Consider the following 20,711-nt stretch of genomic DNA (forward strand, 5'->3'; position numbering starts at 1 on the left):
GCCCTGTAGATGCCTGGACTTCTATATTACCTTCTCTTAAATGTTCTTCATCTCTGTTGTAAAATGTTAATATAAACAGCTGCCCAGGGAGTTGAATCCAGTCCTTGTCTACAAAAATTTGGACAAACTCAAAATATTGTTATTTGTAAACCCTTACGGATTACATCACAAACATTACATTCATTTTACAAAAAATAATAAATACATTTTTCTTTTATTTCAACAGAGAGGGAAAATTTTTGAGAAGGGGATATGGAAGTCTAGGCATTTACAGGGCTTATGACCTGTCATTGGCTGGTTTAAGTCTCATGAATCTCACCCACGTGATAAAGGTTTCAGCTCTTTTACTTCACAAAAGTCAACAGATGGAAGATTTGAGGAAATGTGGATGTTCAAACATGGGCAGAATGGTGAATGTTACACAGTATGTAAAGTGGTCACTTTACACACTGTGTAACATTCACCATTCTGCCTATATTTGAACATCTATATTCCCCCCGGGGAGTTGAATCCAGTCCTTGTCTACAAAAACTAACAGTTATGTAAAAAGTTCAAATAAACATGAATCGTGACATATTAGGGGCGTGGCCAATACAATGACCGTTTTCGCTAAAATTCAAAATTATAAACTTAAAAATATTTTTTATGCTACTAATATGTGGCGAAAAAATATTGTTTTACTCGATAGTATTTCATAGACCCTTATAACATTAAAATAAAACCTGATATATCTATTTTCTAATATCCGGATTCCACTGAAGAGGCTAGGATTCTATGCCAGGATAGACGTGTGTGGCGGTCCGTTCTCTCTGCCTACCCCTACGGGGAAATGGCGTGATGGTAGTAGTAGTAGTAGTAGCACTGTACAATAATGTCTGTGAAAACATAAATATGACTTCGGGTGGCAGAAATTTTCTATTTTGTTCCCGTTTCAAAATGATATCATTACATTCTCAATGTCGTTGCGGATCTCAAGATTCTATAGAAAAAAAATCATACAACGAACGTTAAATAAAATATATAATAAAAAAATAATATAATATTTTGATCCACCTATTTGACACAAGGGTTTGCGTATATTACATACTATGTTTGATCTCCCACGTAAAAAGGTCCACATTTCACATTTGTGCTAAGGAAAACACTTTAGCTTCAGTCTATACATTTTAACACTGATCGGTTTACTGTCTCACTTGTAAAGTTAGTAGAACTTCTTGGCTTGTGACTCCTTCCTGTCCCTGGAACAAAAAAAATATATAATTATTTTAATTTTAAGCAAACAGCTTAAACCTGATATGCTAAAATCTATTTTAACGAAAGTTAGCTGTTGGCGCACTTTAACTTTTCCCAAACAAATCTAGTCCATTTTTTAACTCATTGAGACTACATATTGAGATCAGCTCTTGTGGCAGCTTATTCCAACCATCGACAATCCTATTAGTAGAGGGGTGCGAACCTCAGGCCTTTGATCCGTGAATCCGCGATACTAACCACGGGGCCACAACCCGATTTTTTATCACGGTACCAAAAGAACCCTCTTTTAGACTAGATTTTACTGTTTAATTTTTTACGGCCTTTAAACCAATAAATGTACAACTTCGCCAGAAACCAAAGGTTATAAATTCAATTACTAAAAATCATTATTAGGTAGGAACTGAATAAAATAAAAAAAACCAACGAAGCAAAAATATAATACAAAAATGGAACGCTATTCAAATACCTCGGGAAATGCTTCCGTGGATTTAGATTGAATCTCGTTTTCTCCAGCCTGAGAATGTGGCCTCGAAGACGAGCATCTTGTTTGAGCTCGAACATGGGATCCAAATGTTTGCTCGGAGACACTTTTCATATATAGCTCCAAGAGTGTTCAACGTCTTGGATGAACATATTAAGTTCTCCAAAACAACGTCTATATTTAAGATGAAGATCCATAACTGGATTGTATCGAGGGGTAGAGACCACTGTATGAGATTGCTCCGGGAATAAATGCATAACATCGCTGCTGTTTTCATTATTATCCATATACGTATATCGTATATGTGTATGTCATCACTGTCATACGTATTATTATATAACTTTTGATTCCATTTTCGACATGTATTATAAATTTTTATTATTTTTATTTTTCTATTATTATTTTGTATATTGTTTTGATTATTTTGCATATTTTTTTTGATTACCTGTATATTGTTTTAATATGTCAATAAATATTTTTGATTTATATATCGAAGAGTCCCGACTTAACACGGAATTTTCTAACAAGTCGGGACATAAAAAACATATAATTGTGTCTATGTAAAATTGTGTATTTTGTGCATTAAATAAATAAAATAAATAAATAAATAAATTTGGGCAGCTATAGTGACTGTTAAGTATCTAGTACGAAGTGTGTTAAAAAAATGGCGGGAATTTTTTAATTTCGTGGGTTTGGAGAGTCCAATTGTCAAATTATGTTGGTATACCTGCCCCTGAAGTATGCTAAAATTTTCAAATTAATTCATTGTTTACTTTGTCTGTGGCAGCCACTAAGGTTAAACGTGTTCGGCGTGCTTGACGATCTAGAATGCCTCCACTGGGACGATTGAGCCTTAGTTTCGACGTAAACCCATGTCTCGTCACCTGTTATAACACGTTTCAGTAATTCTGCATCGTCGTTGACTTCATTTAGTGACACCTGAGCAACTATTCGCCGCTGTTTTTGTTCAAAATTCAACAATTTTTTAACAAATTTTGCTGCCACTCATTTTATATCCGAAACTATTTAACATTGACTCTATTTCGGCATAAGCATAATTACCTCTCTCTAGTCCAAGCATCCACGCTACTTTTCGAAGCAACCGATGTTAGACTGATTCAATGTGATTTATGCAATTGACATAGAATGGAGACCAGACCACGGAGGCATATTAACAATTTATTTAACAAATGAAAATTGCTAAGCTCATAAAAACACGTCTAACCTCAGCGGCTGCCACAGACAAAGTAAACAATGAATACAGCTAAAATTTTTAACATACTTCAGGGGCATGTATACCAACATAATTTTTTTTAAATTTGACAAAATGGACACTTCGAATCCGCGAAATTTAAGAATTCCCGTTATTTTCTGAACACACCTCGTATGTCTCTATCAGGGATTATATATGTCCTATGACAAGTCACAAGCCCTATAAATGCCTACGTTTTCTAGTGACCGACAGAAGTTTCAGTTTCGGACAGTAAAACGAGTTTCAGTCAAAAATCTTCCGAAACTTAGTACGCAGTATTCGGCCGAATACGGAATATTTAAAAAAGTAGTCGAACTCCAAATAGTAGTCGAATATTTGTGGCATCTCTAATCCACACCTCGCTGCACTCTATCCAGCTCTCGGAGTTCAGTCCCAGTTACCCAGAAACATCGAACTCCTTTGAAAAAATATAACCGACCAACCCAATGTCAAAGGTTTGAGGTGAGGTGACACTTATCCAATAGTAAAGATGACACTTACTTGTACAAACTATATAGGAACATGACAACAAGATGCCCGGCCAGGAACAGTCCCAGAAGCCCCGCGGACAGGCAGTTGACGTCCGGACATGAGGTTTGTGATTGGGCACCCATTCTAGAACAAAGAAAATCAATCAGTCAAATGGATTCTTCTATTGCTCGGGAAATGCTTCTGTGGATTTAGATTGAATCTCGTTTTCTCCAGCCTGCGGCCTCAAAGACGAGCATCTTGTTTAAGCTCGAACATGGGATTCAAATTTGGGCAGCTATAGTGACTGTTGAGTATCAGGTCACCCCTTTCTCGCCGTTCCTGCAGCGTTGTGAGACCGAGAGTTTCCAGCCTCTCCACATATGGGAGCCGTTTTAGGCTCTGCGACAACTTTGTAGCTCGTCTTCGAACTCTTTCCAACAAGTTGACATCCTTAACAAAATAGGGATTCCATATCTGTAACCCGTATTCGAGATTAGGTCTGATATGGGATTTTTATATTTTTATTAGCATATTCGGTGTTATTTATGAGAAGGCATTTTGTATCAATTAGATAATTGAATTGGATTTTTTTGCTGTGATTAATGTGTGACATTTTCATTTTTAATCATCTGTTATTGTTATTCTGAGGTCTTTTTGTGGTTTTGAGGTTAAAACAATAAAATAGTTAATAAACTTCGAGATTAGTAATTAAATTTCAGATTTAGTGCTGCTTTTCAAGTTATTAAATAATGTTCTTGACAGTCCCGAACTTTTGAATTGTGTGAATTTTTATGTGAGACAGCGTGGGACGAGACAAAATACTTCTTTTGCTGTTGATTTGCACAGTTCCAACTATGCTAAATACTCGCCTATTCCACGGCTCCACATGTTAGCAAAAAAACATGGAAACTCAGATTTATTTAATTTATCTTTATTTTATTTTATTTGGGAAATCAACAGTTCTACATAGAACAGTGTTGACCCCTTCACTCAGTATCAGATCCCTATTAGAGTATCTTGTATGACGCTCGGGTAAATGTCTCTATTGATGTGTGTAACCACTACCGTTCTCAATATATACTGTTGAATAATATTCAGTACTCTGAATTAATAATACCTTTGTCCAATAGCGGCGATGTTCTGCTTAACGGAGTTGACCGAGTCTCTAAGGTCGTTGAGCGCCGCCTGAGACTCGTATCCGACGGCCTGCACTTGCGCGGTGGGGGCGCGGGCCTGCGCCTGCGAGATGGCGTCCGTCTTGCGCGTGATCTCGGCCAGGTACGTCCGCAGCTCGGTCAGCGTGTTCAGCACCACGCCCTGCGTCTGCAGGATGGACTCGACCTCGTGCCGCTGTAGAGGCAGGCCGGCAATTTGCGGGACAGCCTGCTGGTGGAAACAAAAATAAATTTAATATACACGGTTTTTCAGGGCCAGGTGCTATAAGGTGATTCTATTTACACGCCTAACCACTTAGTTCGATGGTCTATTGACAAATTAAAAAAAACTCATTGTGAAAGAGACGCATCAAAACTAGACGCAGACAGTACCTGTCCTGGTTAAAATATTATCAGATTGTCGTTCGGGCGTTCAAGCTATAATGGATACTCAGCCGGTAAATCCATTCATTGTAGAGATTCAGAGTAAAATTAAGCATCTAAAAATAAGAGGGATGAACATTCAAATATGCTGGATAAGAGGACATGCTGGTATCGTAGGAAATGAGAGAGCGGATGAACGAGCAAGAGCCGCAACTTGTAAAAGAACGGCACCTTTCTTCTCAGAATTTCCCCTTAGCTTTGCTAAACGCTGTATAAAACAAAATACGCAGCAGCGTTGAGAGGATCATCACCGCGCTTCTTCTACAGGTAAAATCACTAAACCCAACGCTGGCGGCTGATGCAGCAAACTTCCGTCATCATCACCAAAGTACTTTCGAAACGACCCAAATTTTTACCAGACACGGAGCTATGAGAAGTTACCTATATAGGTTTAAATTAAGGAATGATGACTACTGTCCATGCGATAATATTTCTTCACAGAGTATCGAACATCTGTTATTTCAGTGCCCATTTTTCAGTTTGCAACGCCATAATCTTGAAGCAGAATGCAGGAAAGATGGAATATCCTTAACAGATATCCACACTGTAGTTAGAAGTAGTTATCACGCGCCATTGTTCTTGGACTTTGCAACAATGGTGATTGGACTCATAAAGGTAATAAACCAAAATCAGTGATCGAACATCCCATTTCCAAGACAAACAAAAACGATTTTTCCGAGTACCTTAGCCTTGTACATGACACGTAAGGCTACTAAATACGGGGGTCCAAATATAAATTTTAAAAAAAATATAAAAAAATACCTGTCCTGGTTGCGCAGGGGCCCCCGGTTGCATCTGCTGCATCTGGTACACGGAACTGAGTATGCTTAGGGAGTTGACCTGCTTCCCCAGGATCTCGTCCACCTTCTTGTGCAGCTCCCGGGATACGTCCAGGATGGAGGACTGGCCCTGGAAGATCTGACGGAGCTCCCGCTGGCTGTCGTTTTCGAACCAGTCCTCGAACTCGGACTCCTTGTCTTTTGTCTGGAAAAAAAGGTTCTACTGTTATACACACACAGAATATAAAATATTTTTAAAAATTGACGTGACATTTTAATTTTTTATCATTGTTTTATTTATGTTTAAAGATTCAAATTTGTGGTCAAAAATTTGAATTAATATTAGTATTTAACTACTTACCATTGACTTTAAATGTCTACCGGTATCGAGACGTTCCCGTCTCTTCGTCAGGACACTTATTACACCAACATGCAAATACTAGTATTTACGAAAAAATACATAAATTACATGCAGAGTTAAAGGGGGACAAACACCACCATGTCTGAACACGAACTAAAATTAAGTTAAAAATATTTAGCGATATTTCGCAGAATTAATGGGGGAGAGTTTAGAAAGGGGAGGGGCAAAGTGGTTGAATGTTACACGATTGATTAATTATTTTATTATTTACCAGGGGAATATTATTTTTTACAAATAACTTCCCCTAATCTTGTCAATCTTATCCCCAGAAGTGGTTTTGCAGTTATCCAAATTTATTGTTTTAAATTATGTTATTTTTTTAACTAAAAAAATATTATTCACTATATGGCACAAATCTTCCTTGCAAGGATGGTTTGCCTTAAAATGTAAAAAAATAAAATTAAACAAACTTTTCAAAATAGCCCTTTTTTTATTTAAAAATTAACGTTCAGCCACTTAGCCCCTCTCCCTTCCTAAACCCTCCCCCACAAATTCTGCGAAATATCACTAAATATTATTAATCTAATTTTAGTGCATGTTCAGACATGGTGGTGTTTGCATCCCCTTTAACTCTGCATGTAATTTATGTATTTTTTCGCAACTACTATGTATACTACGGTGACTGTAAAGGTGAAAGTGTTTAGCATTTGCATGTTGGTGTAGTGAGTGTCCTGACGAAGAGACGGATACGTCTCGAAACCGGTAGACATAAAAAGTCGGTTAGTGGTAAAATACTAATATTTACTGATTTTGTCATTGTGACCGAATTAGTACTAAACAAGTTAAAGCAAGTACCAAAAATTCGTCACTTTTTTTAAAAACTTGTTAGAACTTTATTGTTACAAACATTGTGCTAGATAAAACAAAAATAGGGTAGGAATAAAAACGAAATAAATTATAATATGAAATATCAGCAGTCGTCGCCCCCTTAGACCGCCTCAATGCCCCCCATTTTTTTTCTGGGCCTCCTGTCCGCCCCCCTGAAGACCTTCAGCGCCCACAAGGGGGCGTTATTGTCCACTTTGAGATAGAGTGCACTGGGATTTTTATTTTACAATATATTCCATACAAACCTCATCGGGGTGTTCTCTCCTATAGTCCTCCTTCTGCTGCTCCAGCTTCCTCTGGTAGTCCTGGTACTCCTGGCTCAGCTTCTGCTGCTCCTCGGCGCTGATGGGCGCCTGGGTCTGCCCCTGGCCCTGCCCGCCCGGCACGTGCAGCGACGACGACAGGAAGTGCACGACGTCGTGGTCGTCGGCGAGCCCGCCCGTCGCTGCCGACACCCCGAAGTGCCCGCCGGCCGGCAGCCGGACGCCCTCCGCGCGGAAGCACATCTCGTAGTCGGCTTCGTTGTTGGTCATGCCTGGACAGATCGTTTTGAAGTTAAATTTAAGTCTTTTGACATTGGTTTTTGTTGTATATCTTATTTATTTTGTTATATAATCGAGTTGTGGTCCCGTGGCTAGTGTCTCGGACTCACGGCTCAAAGATCTGTGGTTCGAATCCCACTCTACCCCAACTTGTTATTTACAACTCATTGAAAATGGCCATCAGAATGAAATATTTAAATAAATCATAAGAACGCAAAATTTATTTTTAAAAAAATAAAAATTTACTATCTATCCACCCCTAGTAAACATACTTCCCAGACATTCTTCTACCTGATTCAGAATGTCTCCGTTCACACTGATCTCACATTTAATCATACTTTCAACAATAACAAACCATTAAGGGTAGGCAGAGAAGATAGAACGCCACATCACTCTATCTTTGCATACAGATCTCGCTTCCTCTAAATTCATACATCTTCTCATGCGCGCGCGCCGATTATTCCGACTTTTGACATGTCCATCTTCAAGTATTTGTTGGATTTGGTCATGCCATGTCATTCTCAGTCTTCCTCTATTTCTGCATCCGTCAACATTCGCATTGTAAATATTTTTAGCCGATCTTTCGTACAAACCAACGCAGAGCTCCTTTCTTGATTTTGTCGATAATGCTTGTCTCAGCCTTACATAATATACGGATCTCAACATTTGTGCATCTATCATACATAGTTTTACCACACATTCGCCCGAGAGATGGCATTTTGACAGCATTCAGCCTACTTTCATCCCGGTTTTTAAGTCCATACTTCGCTCCCATACATCAGAGTCGGGACCAGGACTACATTGTGAACTGCCAATTTTGCCTCTTGCGACAAACATTTATTTGCCAAGGTTTCATCTCTTTCAAAAACTGGTACTTTGGATTTATCAACATTCATTAGCAAATCACTTTTTTTGCATACATCGTAGACTTTTGTTACCAAGAATTGCAGGTCCTCTTTGCTGCTGGCAAGAAGCACGGCATCATCAGCATAAAAAAGATAATTAACAGTTATATCACTCAATTTTGCTTCCATTCTTAAATCTTTCAGTTCTTTCATACAATTTTCGATGTATACATTGCCATAAAATAAAACTGTATCCATAAAATTAAGAATAGTCCAGAAGGAGTGTAGAATCATATTTGAATACATCGGACTGTGTCCAATAATCCCCTCACTATGCCCCACTTTCGCCGCGCGCATTCGTGATGTCGCGGCGTAATGTTGCACGATGGAAAAAAAATCATAACACAAATGTAAAGTAAAAAAAAAGCAATCTGTTAATTTCTCTAAAATTTTATTGTGCACGCGGAAACATTGATTGACACAACAGAGTAGATAAGTAAAGGGTCATTTAATAAGAGTAATTGAATTAATGAACTTTAAACTTAAAATATAAAACCAATTTTATTTTACATAAAACGGATATTTTTATATCATGTTAAATAATATTTGATGTTTTGAAGATAATGTCGGTCAAATGTCTACCACAGAGTTGTATAATCCGAGGTCCAATTTTCATTAGTTCTCTCATTGGATATGCAAAGTAGGGTGAAAAATTTACTATCCTGGCAACACTAACGAAATTTCCATTTTGTTTCTTTGACAATCTGACAGATGGAAAAATAATTTAATTTTTAAGTAATGCATTTGCTACTTAAAATTTGTTTGCTAATTACCCATGAAATGTGATATCGTCCTGTTTCTTTAAGATCCTAGCAGTATTTCTACACTTTAAAAGGACACAACACGGCATAGTTGAATTCAAATCAGGAGTTGCGTACTGAGCGACGTCTACAAAGAAACTAATGGGTCAAAACGTAACCCTACTCATTTCTGAGTAGTTGAGTCGCCTTCTGTTTGATGTGCGTATGCGGTTTCTGGGCTATTCTTAATTCTATGACTGTATCATATATGATCTTAAAGGGATTTAATAATGTGGGTAAATTATTGATAATGAACTTTTACAACTCAGATTAGTAATCCGGTAAGTGTTATAAAGACGTATATGAGGTTTGATAAAAAAAGTACACGGATATCATTAATATTGATATTGTCTCCTTCAAAGTAATCACCATCGAATCATCATCATCAATCCATGCCAGCTCCTGTGCGTCCTTCTCGCTCCAAAGAAACACCTCTATTTCCTTGCAACATGAACAATTTAGTTTAACTTTTCAATTTTGGAGTATGGTATAATCGGATGGGGTGGTGCGAGTGACACAGTTTTAAATAGTGTATTTGTTGCACAAAAATCCATCATTGAAATAATACTCAGAGTCCCGATACAGACATCTACTGAAGAAATATTCCACAAATCACAACTTATGACACCAAAGCAATTATACGCTAAAACAATACTCACTTACAGATTCTAAAACTATCCTTGCTCATACAAATAATATAATCACTAGATCCTCAACACAAAGACTACTTAAACAAATACAAATTAATACCTCTTTCGGACAAAGCGATTTTAAGTATTATTCAATTAAAATCTATAACCTACTTCCACTGTCTATTAAAACAATTAGTAACGAGAAAATGTTCAAAAAGGCTATAAAAAAATGGATAGTGGAGCTGGGTAGAAATAAAATGGATTGTCTCATTTGCCCAAACCAATATTGAATCAACTGCTCCACAAGTGTATAGCTTATGTTAGGTTTTTGTTGTTTTCATTGTGCATTTTGTAATATAAATAATATAGATGTACATAAATTAATTGTAAACATAAATACGTAGTGTTTAAAACAGTCTGAATATTTTTTTAATTAAGTTAGTCTTCTTTGTTTGGTCTTAAATGTAAAAATATTTCAAAAAAAGTGTATTGTTAAGTGTCCTCGGCACGGGTAACCCGTGAGGTCACATTATTTTTATTATTAATTGTAGTTTGTGAGAGAAAAATATGAATAAAAAAATATTTAAAAAATTATTACTAAATTAAATATCCTGGTATTATTTTTGAAGCAAATTTCACGTTTAAGTCCCATATTAGTGCTGTAGATAAATCTAGAAGGATGCTTGGATTTGTACTTGGACACTCTAGATATTTCAATAATACTACCGCAATTTGCACATTGTATGATTCGTTCCATCAAATTTTCCTCCTCCTAGGACAAGATATTCGTCACACCTCGTCCACTCCTCAACAGAGGATATACACGGCGTTCTTTAAACCCTGTCACATCCGAAACCACGATGATCAGTATGGGCGAGAAGACATATTGGCATATTTTAAAAAATATTTCGAATGAATAAAATTTGTAAAAATAAAATATTAAAAAGAACAAATGGTTGCTTACTTCTGCGGGGGAGAAGCAAGGGGGGCGCGGCCACATGGAAACCGGTGTGTCAGACTCCCCCCTCCTCGTTTCTCTCCTGCAGAAGTTAGCAACCATTTGTTTTTTAAATACTTTTTTTAAAAATTTTATTTGTTCTAAAAATTTATATTAATGTGCCAATATGTCTTCTTGCTCATACTGATCATCGTGGTTTCGGATATAACAGGGTTTAAAGAACATCCTGTATATTTCATTTCGAAGTTCAAATATTCCGTGTAATTTTTTACCAAACCTCGGAGACCCGCCTTACAATCGAATGTTCATCTCTGTCAGGTCAAAAAATGAAAATGTTTACCGTTGTGGAAGAGCACCGTCAGGGTGTCTTGGTAGTATTCCACCTTCAGTCGGGTGGGGTACGGCTTGTTGCGGAAGTCCCGCAGGCAGCCGGACAGCAGCTGGGTCGACCCGTCACTAGAACAGACAGAACCCATCGTAATGAGGAACTTGAGCCCTACGGGAAATTGGCTTTTTGAAATGAACAAAAAAAATATTACTATTACTACTACTACTACTACCACTACTACCATCACCCATTTCTCCGTAGGGATAGGCAGAGAGAATGGACCGCCACACACGTCTATCCTGGCATATAATCTTAGCTTCTTCCACATTCATACATCTTGTCATACATGCCCTTCGGTTTATCTGATCATGCCACGTCTTCCTCAGTCGTCCTCGTCTCACGTTACCCTTCATTTTCGCCATATATACTTGTTTTACCATTCTTTCGTCGTCCATTCGTTCTACGTGACCAAACCATCTCAGAGACCCTTTCTTAATCTTATCAATTATACTTGACTCAGATTTACACTCTCGCCTGATTTCATCATTCGTTACCCTGTCATACATTGATTTCCCACGCATTCGCCGAGGAGATCACATTTCAACCGCGTTCACTCAGCTTTCATTCTTTCTCGCCTGTTCCATGTTTCACTTCCATACACAAGTGTTGGGACACAAAAAATCAAAGTTATTTCACTGTAATATATTGGATAATAATGTTCCACAAAGTTATAATTAAAAATATACAAAATTCACTCGACTCATTTTGACTTAAAGCTGCTATGGGTGAGCATTTCACAATCACAAAATTCTACCGTTTAATCAAGTAATCATAATAATTTGTTTATGGTCCCATGATAAAGAACTTATGAAGTATTAAGAATAAATACCATTTTAGGCAAAACCATTCTTAAATGCATATAGAAATCGCCACAATCTTAAATATAATTTATTGTGTAGATAAATGCACTAATAAAATGTATTCGTTATACCTCATTTGGTAGTTTCGAATGAATATCAAATACGATCTACATTAAGTCTTAAAAAAATCATAATTTAATTTATATTTGGTCTCGAAAAAAATCTCAATTTTGATTTATGTTAAAAATAAACCCAATTCCTATCAATATTTGGTGTTAAAAAATCCTGATATGATTTGTGTAGACTCAAAAGAATCCTAATTCTGATTCATATTGTTTAGTCTCAATACTTATTTACGTAAGTCTTAAGGCGATTCCAATTATAATCTATATTTTTTTAGTCTCAAAACAACCTAAATTTCAATTTATATTTAGCGTCCAAATAATCTTAATTCCGATCTTTATTTATTTTTTTGACACTTTATATACATACAATATATATACATATAAGGGCGGGCATATTGCCTTAAGGCAATTTCTTCCTACCTACCCAAACCGTTCAGTTTGAGAAAATTATAAATACATGGATATATTGAATCTTACAATTTTATACAGAAATTAAAAGCAAAGATTAGCAAAAATAAATATATGTAAAAAAAAAAAATTAACACTATACTATGAAGAGAGGAGAGGGGATGGGAAGGAAAGAAGAAGGATAAAAGAACAATTTAAATATTTAGATAGTGACATTTCAATCTTGACTTAAATGTAAATAAAGAAGGGGCGTCTCTAACATTAGTGGGTAGATTATTCCACAATTGAGCGGCTACTACTGTGAAAGAGGAGGCAAGAAAATTAGAGCGATGACAGGGTATTAAAAGGGTTCTTTCGTTACTAGAACGAAGAGATAGTCCGTGTTGTGAAAGAGGTTGGATGATTATTCAGTTTATATTCAGTCTCAAAAGAATTCCAATCCATATATAGTCTCAAGAGAATCCCAATTCTGATCCATATTTACTCTCAAAAGAATCCCAATTCTGATCTATATTTAGTCTCAAGAGAAACCCAGTTCTGATCCATTTTTAGTCTCAATAGAATCCCAATTCCAATATATATTTAGTCTCAAAACAATCCCAATTCCGATCTATATTTAATTGTAACTACAACATACATAAAATAAATACAAGAGCGTCAAATAATTTAACTTGCAAACAACTTAGGACTAACAGAAAAAGATATAGTTTTGTGTATACAGCAACAAATTTTTATAATTCACTGTCTAATGACCTAAAAAATATACAAAACATATACATACTTAAAAAAACACCTAAATAAAACAGTTCTTACAGCCCGTGTGACGAGTGATATGTGATTGATGATGTGATTGTTTTTATCGGCTTTTTATTAAAACTATTGTGTTATTATATATAATATCCCCTCATACCAGCACTTTTGCCGATTGTAAATATTTCGTACAAATAAAATATGTAATGTAATATGTAAAGTTTATATATATGTAACCTTGTATTTTGTCATAAATTAATTAATAAATATTTATTTATTTATTGATTTACACGCCCAATGGGCTTTTACATATTTTAGAAATTACATTTAAGTGCAGCAGTGAAACATGAGTATGTAAATTTGGTTAAAATTAAAGATAACATAAGAAAAGCTAAAAGATACAATAATAAGTAAAAATCAGGAAATGTACCAACATAGGTATATGGTACATAGAAAAATATTTTAAAAATTTACATATGAAAACATACACGCATACATATACATACATATAAGTTTATACATTATTATAGAGATACATGAGAAAAAAAAAAAGTAAATAAAGAAAAATATTAAGAAATTTTACATAAATTAATTTATACCCTTTTGAATACTTAACCTATATTTATATAAAGACAGACAAAATATATCAATTTCACCATACTCGTTACCTAGCCGGTGTAGTCTAGGTATTGGTGAATTGTAATAATAATTGTGACTGCCAGGAGATTCAAAAAATAACGTTAGCTGCCGAATATTTCGAAGAGGTACTTTCAAGCTGATAACACTAGTTAATTCCGGGACGTCCAATACGCCATTTGCTATTTTATATAAATTTAATAAGTCATTTATAATTCTTCTTTTACATAGAGTTGACATATTTATTGTAGATAATAAATTATCATAATCAATATTTTCAGTGGGTATATTAAGTTTGTAATTGATGAATCTAAGGAATTTACGTTGTACTCTTTCTAACTTTAAAATATGAACATTGTAATAAGGTGACCAAATTGTTGAATTGAATTCTAAATTACTTCTAACCAAGGCAGTAAATAGCACTTTGAGGGTAGTGATGGAGTTAAAATCCTTTACAGTTCGCTGCAAATATCCAAGACATTTCATTGCCTTATTAGTGATGGTATCAATGTGAGGAATAAATGTCAATTTTTACTCATTTTTACTCAATTTAGACTCAAAAGAATTCAACAATCGATACATATTTAGTTTAAAGAGTTTCTCCCATTCCGACTTACATAAATTTAGTCTTGAAATAATTGCATTTGGTTTAAAGATAAGATTGACATGACTTACTTTTGATGATCAAACTTCTTGGTGCCGTCGTTGATGACGGCCATGACGTAGGGATTGTTGTGTTTGTTATCATTGTCGAAGGAGTCCATGATGACTCCCAGACCGTTCCACTGGTCCGAGGACCCAAACACATCTCCGTCATAGGAACCTTTATTCTGAGTGTACCAGAAAGCCTGCGAACAGTCGTTACAAACGAAAACATTAAAAATATTGTCATTTCACAATTCAAAACTTTTTTAAATATTATTTTTATTCTTATGATTTGCCTAGTTATTTCAATATTAAAAAATGGGAATAAAGTTGTGGTAGAGTCTGATCTGTGGTCCGCCACACCTAGCCACGGGATCGCAACTTATGTTGAAAGACAGAAGCTAGCTGTCAAACTAAAAAATTAACTATTCCGTGTGATGCAGAGTACAACATAAGCAGAAAAAAATAGAGACATACGGTGCATTTGAATGTTTAATAAGGCTACAATAATGTTTTCTTTTTTTTTTATATATCCGTGGTGTTATAACGATCACGAAAATAGCGAGATCTCTGATTTAACGAAGAAACGTTCATCCACATTTTAGTTTATGGTTTTCTCCATACATTTATTCACTTTTGTAACGAGCTACTTCTCGGACATACCGAACAAAAATATTGTCAACAGTTGAGCAAAAACTCTGGTATAACGAGTAATGCTTATACGAACAAATTTGCTCGGTCCCATCTACCTCGTAATAACCAAGTTCGACTGTATACGAAAGATTTATTAAAGATTGGAATGAAAAACATGTTCAGTTAGATGTTACCAACGACGATACTTCAAATTTTAAAAAGGCGCTTGGACATAGTAATATTGTTGAAGAATATCTCTCACCAGGCCATCGGCTCCGATCCTGCCCCTCCCGGTGACCCTGAACATGATATCGACCTCCCACCACTGGAAGCTGATGGGGGCTTTAGTCCACACGGCCCCCTTCTGACTCTTCAGCGACGGAGCCAGCCGAACATTCTCCGATGACGCGATGGCATCTGTTAAAAAAATTCAAATGAGATGAATATTCGAAGTCCTAATTTTGTGACATTTTGAATATTTGGACTTATTTATTTGTTATTCTTCCATTTGTTGATTTTTGTGAAGAGCTGAAACCTTTATTGTTGTGAAGAGATTCATCTGACTGAACTATTTCACATACTAGGCAACGCCTAAAAACAATTTTTAAACTTCTTCTTGGACCAGTTGGTTTTATTACAATATTTGAGTTTGTCCAAATGCTCGTAGACAAAAGACTGGATTTCACCCCCTCGGGAGTAATTATGATTAACAAATTACAACAGGGATGGAAAATGGAAGAATTGAAAAAATATGGATGTTCAAACATTGGCAGAATGGTGAATGTTACACAGTGTGTAAAGTGGCCGCTTAAACCAGCCAATGACAGGTCATAAGTTCTATAAATGCCTAGACTTCCATATTCCCTTTTTAAGGTATTCTCCATCCCTGTTGTAATTTGTTAATCTTAATGACTCCCGAGGGGGTGAAATCCAGTCTTTTGTCTACAAACATTTGGACAAACTCAAATATTGTTATATATATTATTATTCTAGAAATGATTGATTGCGTCTGTCCTCTGAACGGGCCCATTTTGCCCGCTGGTAAAAAATTTGCCTAACGGCCTCGTAGAGTACTGTGTTCACTTGACATGATTAGAAATCCAATTGTATGTATATATGGTACGCAGAGTGAAATGCGTCGTATGCGAGTTGAAAATATGTGATACTGGTTTATATATTTTATGAAATTTAATTTCACGTTTTACAGGTCGGCCGCTAGATTCAATTCAATTTCAATTTATTTATTTTAAAAACGTTTATGTACATAACAAAAAAATTCAATGCATACATAAAACGAAAAAATGAACACTAAAATTGAAATGTACAAAAATGGTAAAATAAAAAATACCCAGCAATTATAGAGAAAGAATGCAATCCTCTCTGAACTTTTTTTCACTAATATGAAAGATGCCAATATCCGAAGAGATACGGTTGAGTAAAGACATTGCTCTTCCTACTGGCATTACCGTCGGCAGGTTGGTTCTGCAAGCAGGAAGATAAAACAGCTTAAGCTGTCTATGTCTAAGGTAGTCATTAGGAACATAAAGAAAAATACTCTCCGTTATACCCATGTTGATCGTAATACCACGGATCAATCGGAAAAAATACATAAGCAAGTATGCATTTCTTCTTTTCTCCAAACTATTGTAGCCAAGCATTCCCAGTATGAAGGCAGACGGGTACAACCACGGATAATATCCGCACTCCCTTAAGTAAAGATACCTCAGAAATTTCTTCTGAACCATCTCCAGCATAAGAGAGTACTTCAATTCGTGGGGCGCCCAGATCAGAGATCCACACTCAAGTCTGCTTCGCACCAATGAGTTATAAAGAAGCCTTAGAACACGAGTATTCAAGAACACCTTAGCTGTTCGGAGAACAAATCCCAACATTTTGCGCGCATTGTCACAGACAGTGCCTATGTGAGTATGAAATTTCAGTCTAGCATCAAACATAATTCCCAGATCTTTGAGAGTGGCAGTTCGCTTAAGTGAACACACTCCCATACAATACCGTATAAAAATAGTTTTTAATGCCCTCGTATATGACAGAACATAACATTTAGAAACATTAAATTTTAGTTTGTTCTGTGTTCCCCAATCAAATATATTATTTATATCAGACTGGAGAAGGCGACAATCATTCAAGGTGGATATCTCCAGAAACAATTTTAGATCATCTGCAAACAACAGAACTCGTGAATGTGATACTACGCTAGTGATGTCATTTATAAAAATAGAGAATAAAAGTGGACCTAAGATGGCAATATGTTCGGTGGAAAAAAGTTTCGGTGCTACTTGGGCCTCCTGGCCTGTTGTGGTGTATTTAAATTTATTTTTTAAAATAACAGACAGGCATAAAAAGTAGCCTTAATCACAGTTCATTTTTGTGTTCTCACCAGGAATCGAACTCGGAATCTTCCATGCGTGAGACAAGCGTCTTAAACACTACACCACGGAGGCCACCGGAATATTTAATATATTATAACTGTGTGGTTTTGGAAGCGTTATTTTGATTGACAGATTATTCTTTTTTTTTTTTTTTTTTTTCTGCAATAACTTTGTGTATCATTTAAAATTAAATTTGGAGAAATAAAACTTATACTTTGTTTTTTGATACACTCACTTTATTTTTACCAACTAGTTTCGGTAACCAACTGTTACCTTCTTCAGGGTATTTTTCATAAAAGAAACAGTGAACAAATTAGTGGGTGTCGATAAGGATGAGGGAGGGGGTAATTGTGTTTAAGGTGGGGGAAGGGAAGGGAAGGGGGTAATTGCGTTCAGGGTAGTGTTCGATTTTATAGGAAAAGTATTAAAAATGGGACTATGACTTAAGTTTAATTGATTATTAATTATGTCTAAGTTCTGTTTTACTGCTTTTTTTATTTCTAAAATTTCAAAAAGATTAATTAGTTTATTTTTATTATTTAAATGCAATATTTCAATTCCATTTTCAAAATTAAAAGAATGATTATTTGTTATAATATGGTCAGAAAATTCAGAAAAATTATTGTTATTGAGACATCTCATATGCTCCTCGATTCTTATATTAAATGAACGCGATGTTTTTAGCTATATAACTAGTTGGTAAAAATAAAGTGAGTGTATCAAAAAACAAACTATGAGTTTTATTTCTCCAAATTTAAGATTATTCTTTGTTTATTTATTTTTTTAAATAAATATTTGTGTTCTTATCATTTTACCCAAACTATTTATTTATAAGAAAATGAGAACCAAGTTGTGGTAGAGCGTGGTGCGATGCTTGTGAGGCTCAAAAGGGTGAAAATAAAGTTAAAGTGTACAATCTACTTCCATTATCCATAAGGACAATTAGTAAGTTCTCACAATATAAAATTGCTATTGAGAAATGGATAGTGGAGGTGGGTTGCGCACGGATCGATGAGTGGATCAAGCCAAATAGGTAAAATATGTGTACTGTTTTTTATGAATATTTTTGTTTTTTATTGTTTATGTTAATGATAATTAGGTTAATTTGATTAATTACGTTTTTTACTATTATGTTAACTTTGTTAAATAGCTCATCTTAGGCATGTTTTGCATTTTGTAAAATGTTTCCCTCGGCACGGGACACCCCAGTGAGGGAACATTATTCTGTATAAAAAAAAGAATACAAACAATGTAAAAATATAAATAAAAATACATTGCTGTGTGCATCTAGTTATCATTAACTGAACTAGCGATCACTTTCTCGGGAAGGCCATTCCATATCTCCACAACTCGATTTGTCAGGAAGTTCTTCCCAGGGTTGGATGAGAAGGAGGCAGTGTTTGGTTTCAATGAATGACCTCTGAGGTGGCGATTTTCATTCATAGTGAACATTGATTTCAACTTGGGTACATTATATAAAAAATAAATTATCATAACTCAGTTGTTTTTTATATAATTAATAAATTTATAATAATTAATAAATTATCCATAAGTGCTGAGTGGCAATAATATGCATATCATTTCATCTTTTTTTGTAGATTTTGTCATAAGGATTTAAGTAAATTTGTTTTTTTTTTCTTTAAAAAGTGTTTGACAGATCGGAGAAAAGTGCGCGATTTTATAAACAATTCTCGTGCAATGTTTCTGAATACAAAATGGGAAGACGTCAGATTTTTTTATTAACCATCTGTTAGTTAATAAATATTGAAAAACATCATTTTTGCGTATGCATTCGTGGATGAATCTTTCATGTTAATCCGACATGACGTATTATCGTTTTCTCTGTCTGACTAGTGCAATAAAACAGCGGAAGAACGTGTCTTACTTATTAAAATTTACACTGACGTGTACTATTGTCAAAATAAGTGAGCCGACCTAACTGACATACTTTCGGCAATAAGAATGGTAAAACAGCGAATATTTGCGCACAATTGCAACGATATTAAAGAAAATTAATTATCCAGTCAACTTTTATTCACAATCAATGGAAATTAAACAAAATACACTTACTTCCACCGTATTCCCAGAACGGAATGGAGCCATCCCTCTGCGCTAAGTACGGGGGCTTGAAGGAGTATTTGTATTCAAATCTTTTGATCGGGGGCTGCGCAGTAGCGTTGATGACACAGTGGATTATCAGGAGTAGGAACAATTTCCTAAAAATGTCTAAAAACACTCGTCGCAAGCGGGCCATGTTTGACTTTTAAAACCCGTACGCCGTGAAACTGCCGCGAATAGACAGGAAATGCGCGCTGCCAACAGTGCAAATATGCATATTGAAAGGCGAATGATAGACATTTTCTGCGGTCGGCAGACGCAAGCTGTGTACACAAGTACCTGATTTATTAAACAAATTATTCTCACAATACAAGAATACCTCCCCCATCTGAAACAACATGTTTCGGTATTTATAATTATTTTAAAAGTGGTTTTACCTATTCCGAAAAAATAATCCCTTTCGAAAAAGGAGTTTGCCCTTTCATAGATTTTTTAAATTTACATATTTAATTTATAATATTATTATGTACTGTATTTCTTATTTAGTTTTATAGCTAGACTCTAAGAATTGCTGGTGGCAATAAGTCCACCGTTTAACCATGTATACCTTTGTTATTATATTTATCACATTGTATATATTATGGTTAATAAAGATTTATTATTATGATTATAACTGTAAATAGTTATAATAATTTTCAAAACAATGAAGAACTTCTGCCCTACGGAAAACTGAATACAAATAATGTTTTCTTGTGCGCAGTAAAAATTAGAGCATTAAATTGTACGGCAAAGTTTCTTGAAAGTGTACAACTTTTTAAATTTTTTTAAACAAAAACTAAAAACGAACTACTTTGAACGACGTCACTAGTTCATATGAATCAACCAATAATGATAAGAAAGTTGTGGAAGATTTTCGGTGTCCTTATCGTCAATGAATCAATCGGCTGAACTAATCGA

At 35.3% G+C, this 20,711-nt stretch overlaps 1 protein-coding gene across 1 annotated transcript; it reads right to left on the minus strand.

Moving 5' to 3' along the window:
• Positions 1 to 1,042: 1,042 nt before the first annotated feature.
• Positions 1,043 to 20,034, minus strand: ergic53 (lectin, mannose binding protein ergic53). The gene is made up of 9 exons (XM_088226300.1): positions 19,767 to 20,034; positions 15,569 to 15,723; positions 14,704 to 14,876; positions 11,262 to 11,377; positions 7,330 to 7,619; positions 5,819 to 6,040; positions 4,576 to 4,844; positions 3,489 to 3,602; positions 1,043 to 1,238 (listed from the first exon to the last, which is right to left on the minus strand). Exons 1-9 carry the CDS (start codon positions 19,948 to 19,950, stop codon positions 1,202 to 1,204), a joined length of 1,560 nt encoding a protein of 519 aa, XP_088082426.1. The 5' UTR covers positions 19,951 to 20,034; the 3' UTR covers positions 1,043 to 1,201.
• Positions 20,035 to 20,711: the final 677 nt, after the last annotated feature.

Source organism: Micrasema longulum, unplaced genomic scaffold, assembly GCF_059751315.1.
Source record: "Micrasema longulum isolate JH-2025_06_02 unplaced genomic scaffold, ASM5975131v1 h1tg000420l, whole genome shotgun sequence".
Taxonomy (NCBI): Eukaryota; Metazoa; Arthropoda; class Insecta; order Trichoptera; family Brachycentridae; genus Micrasema; species Micrasema longulum.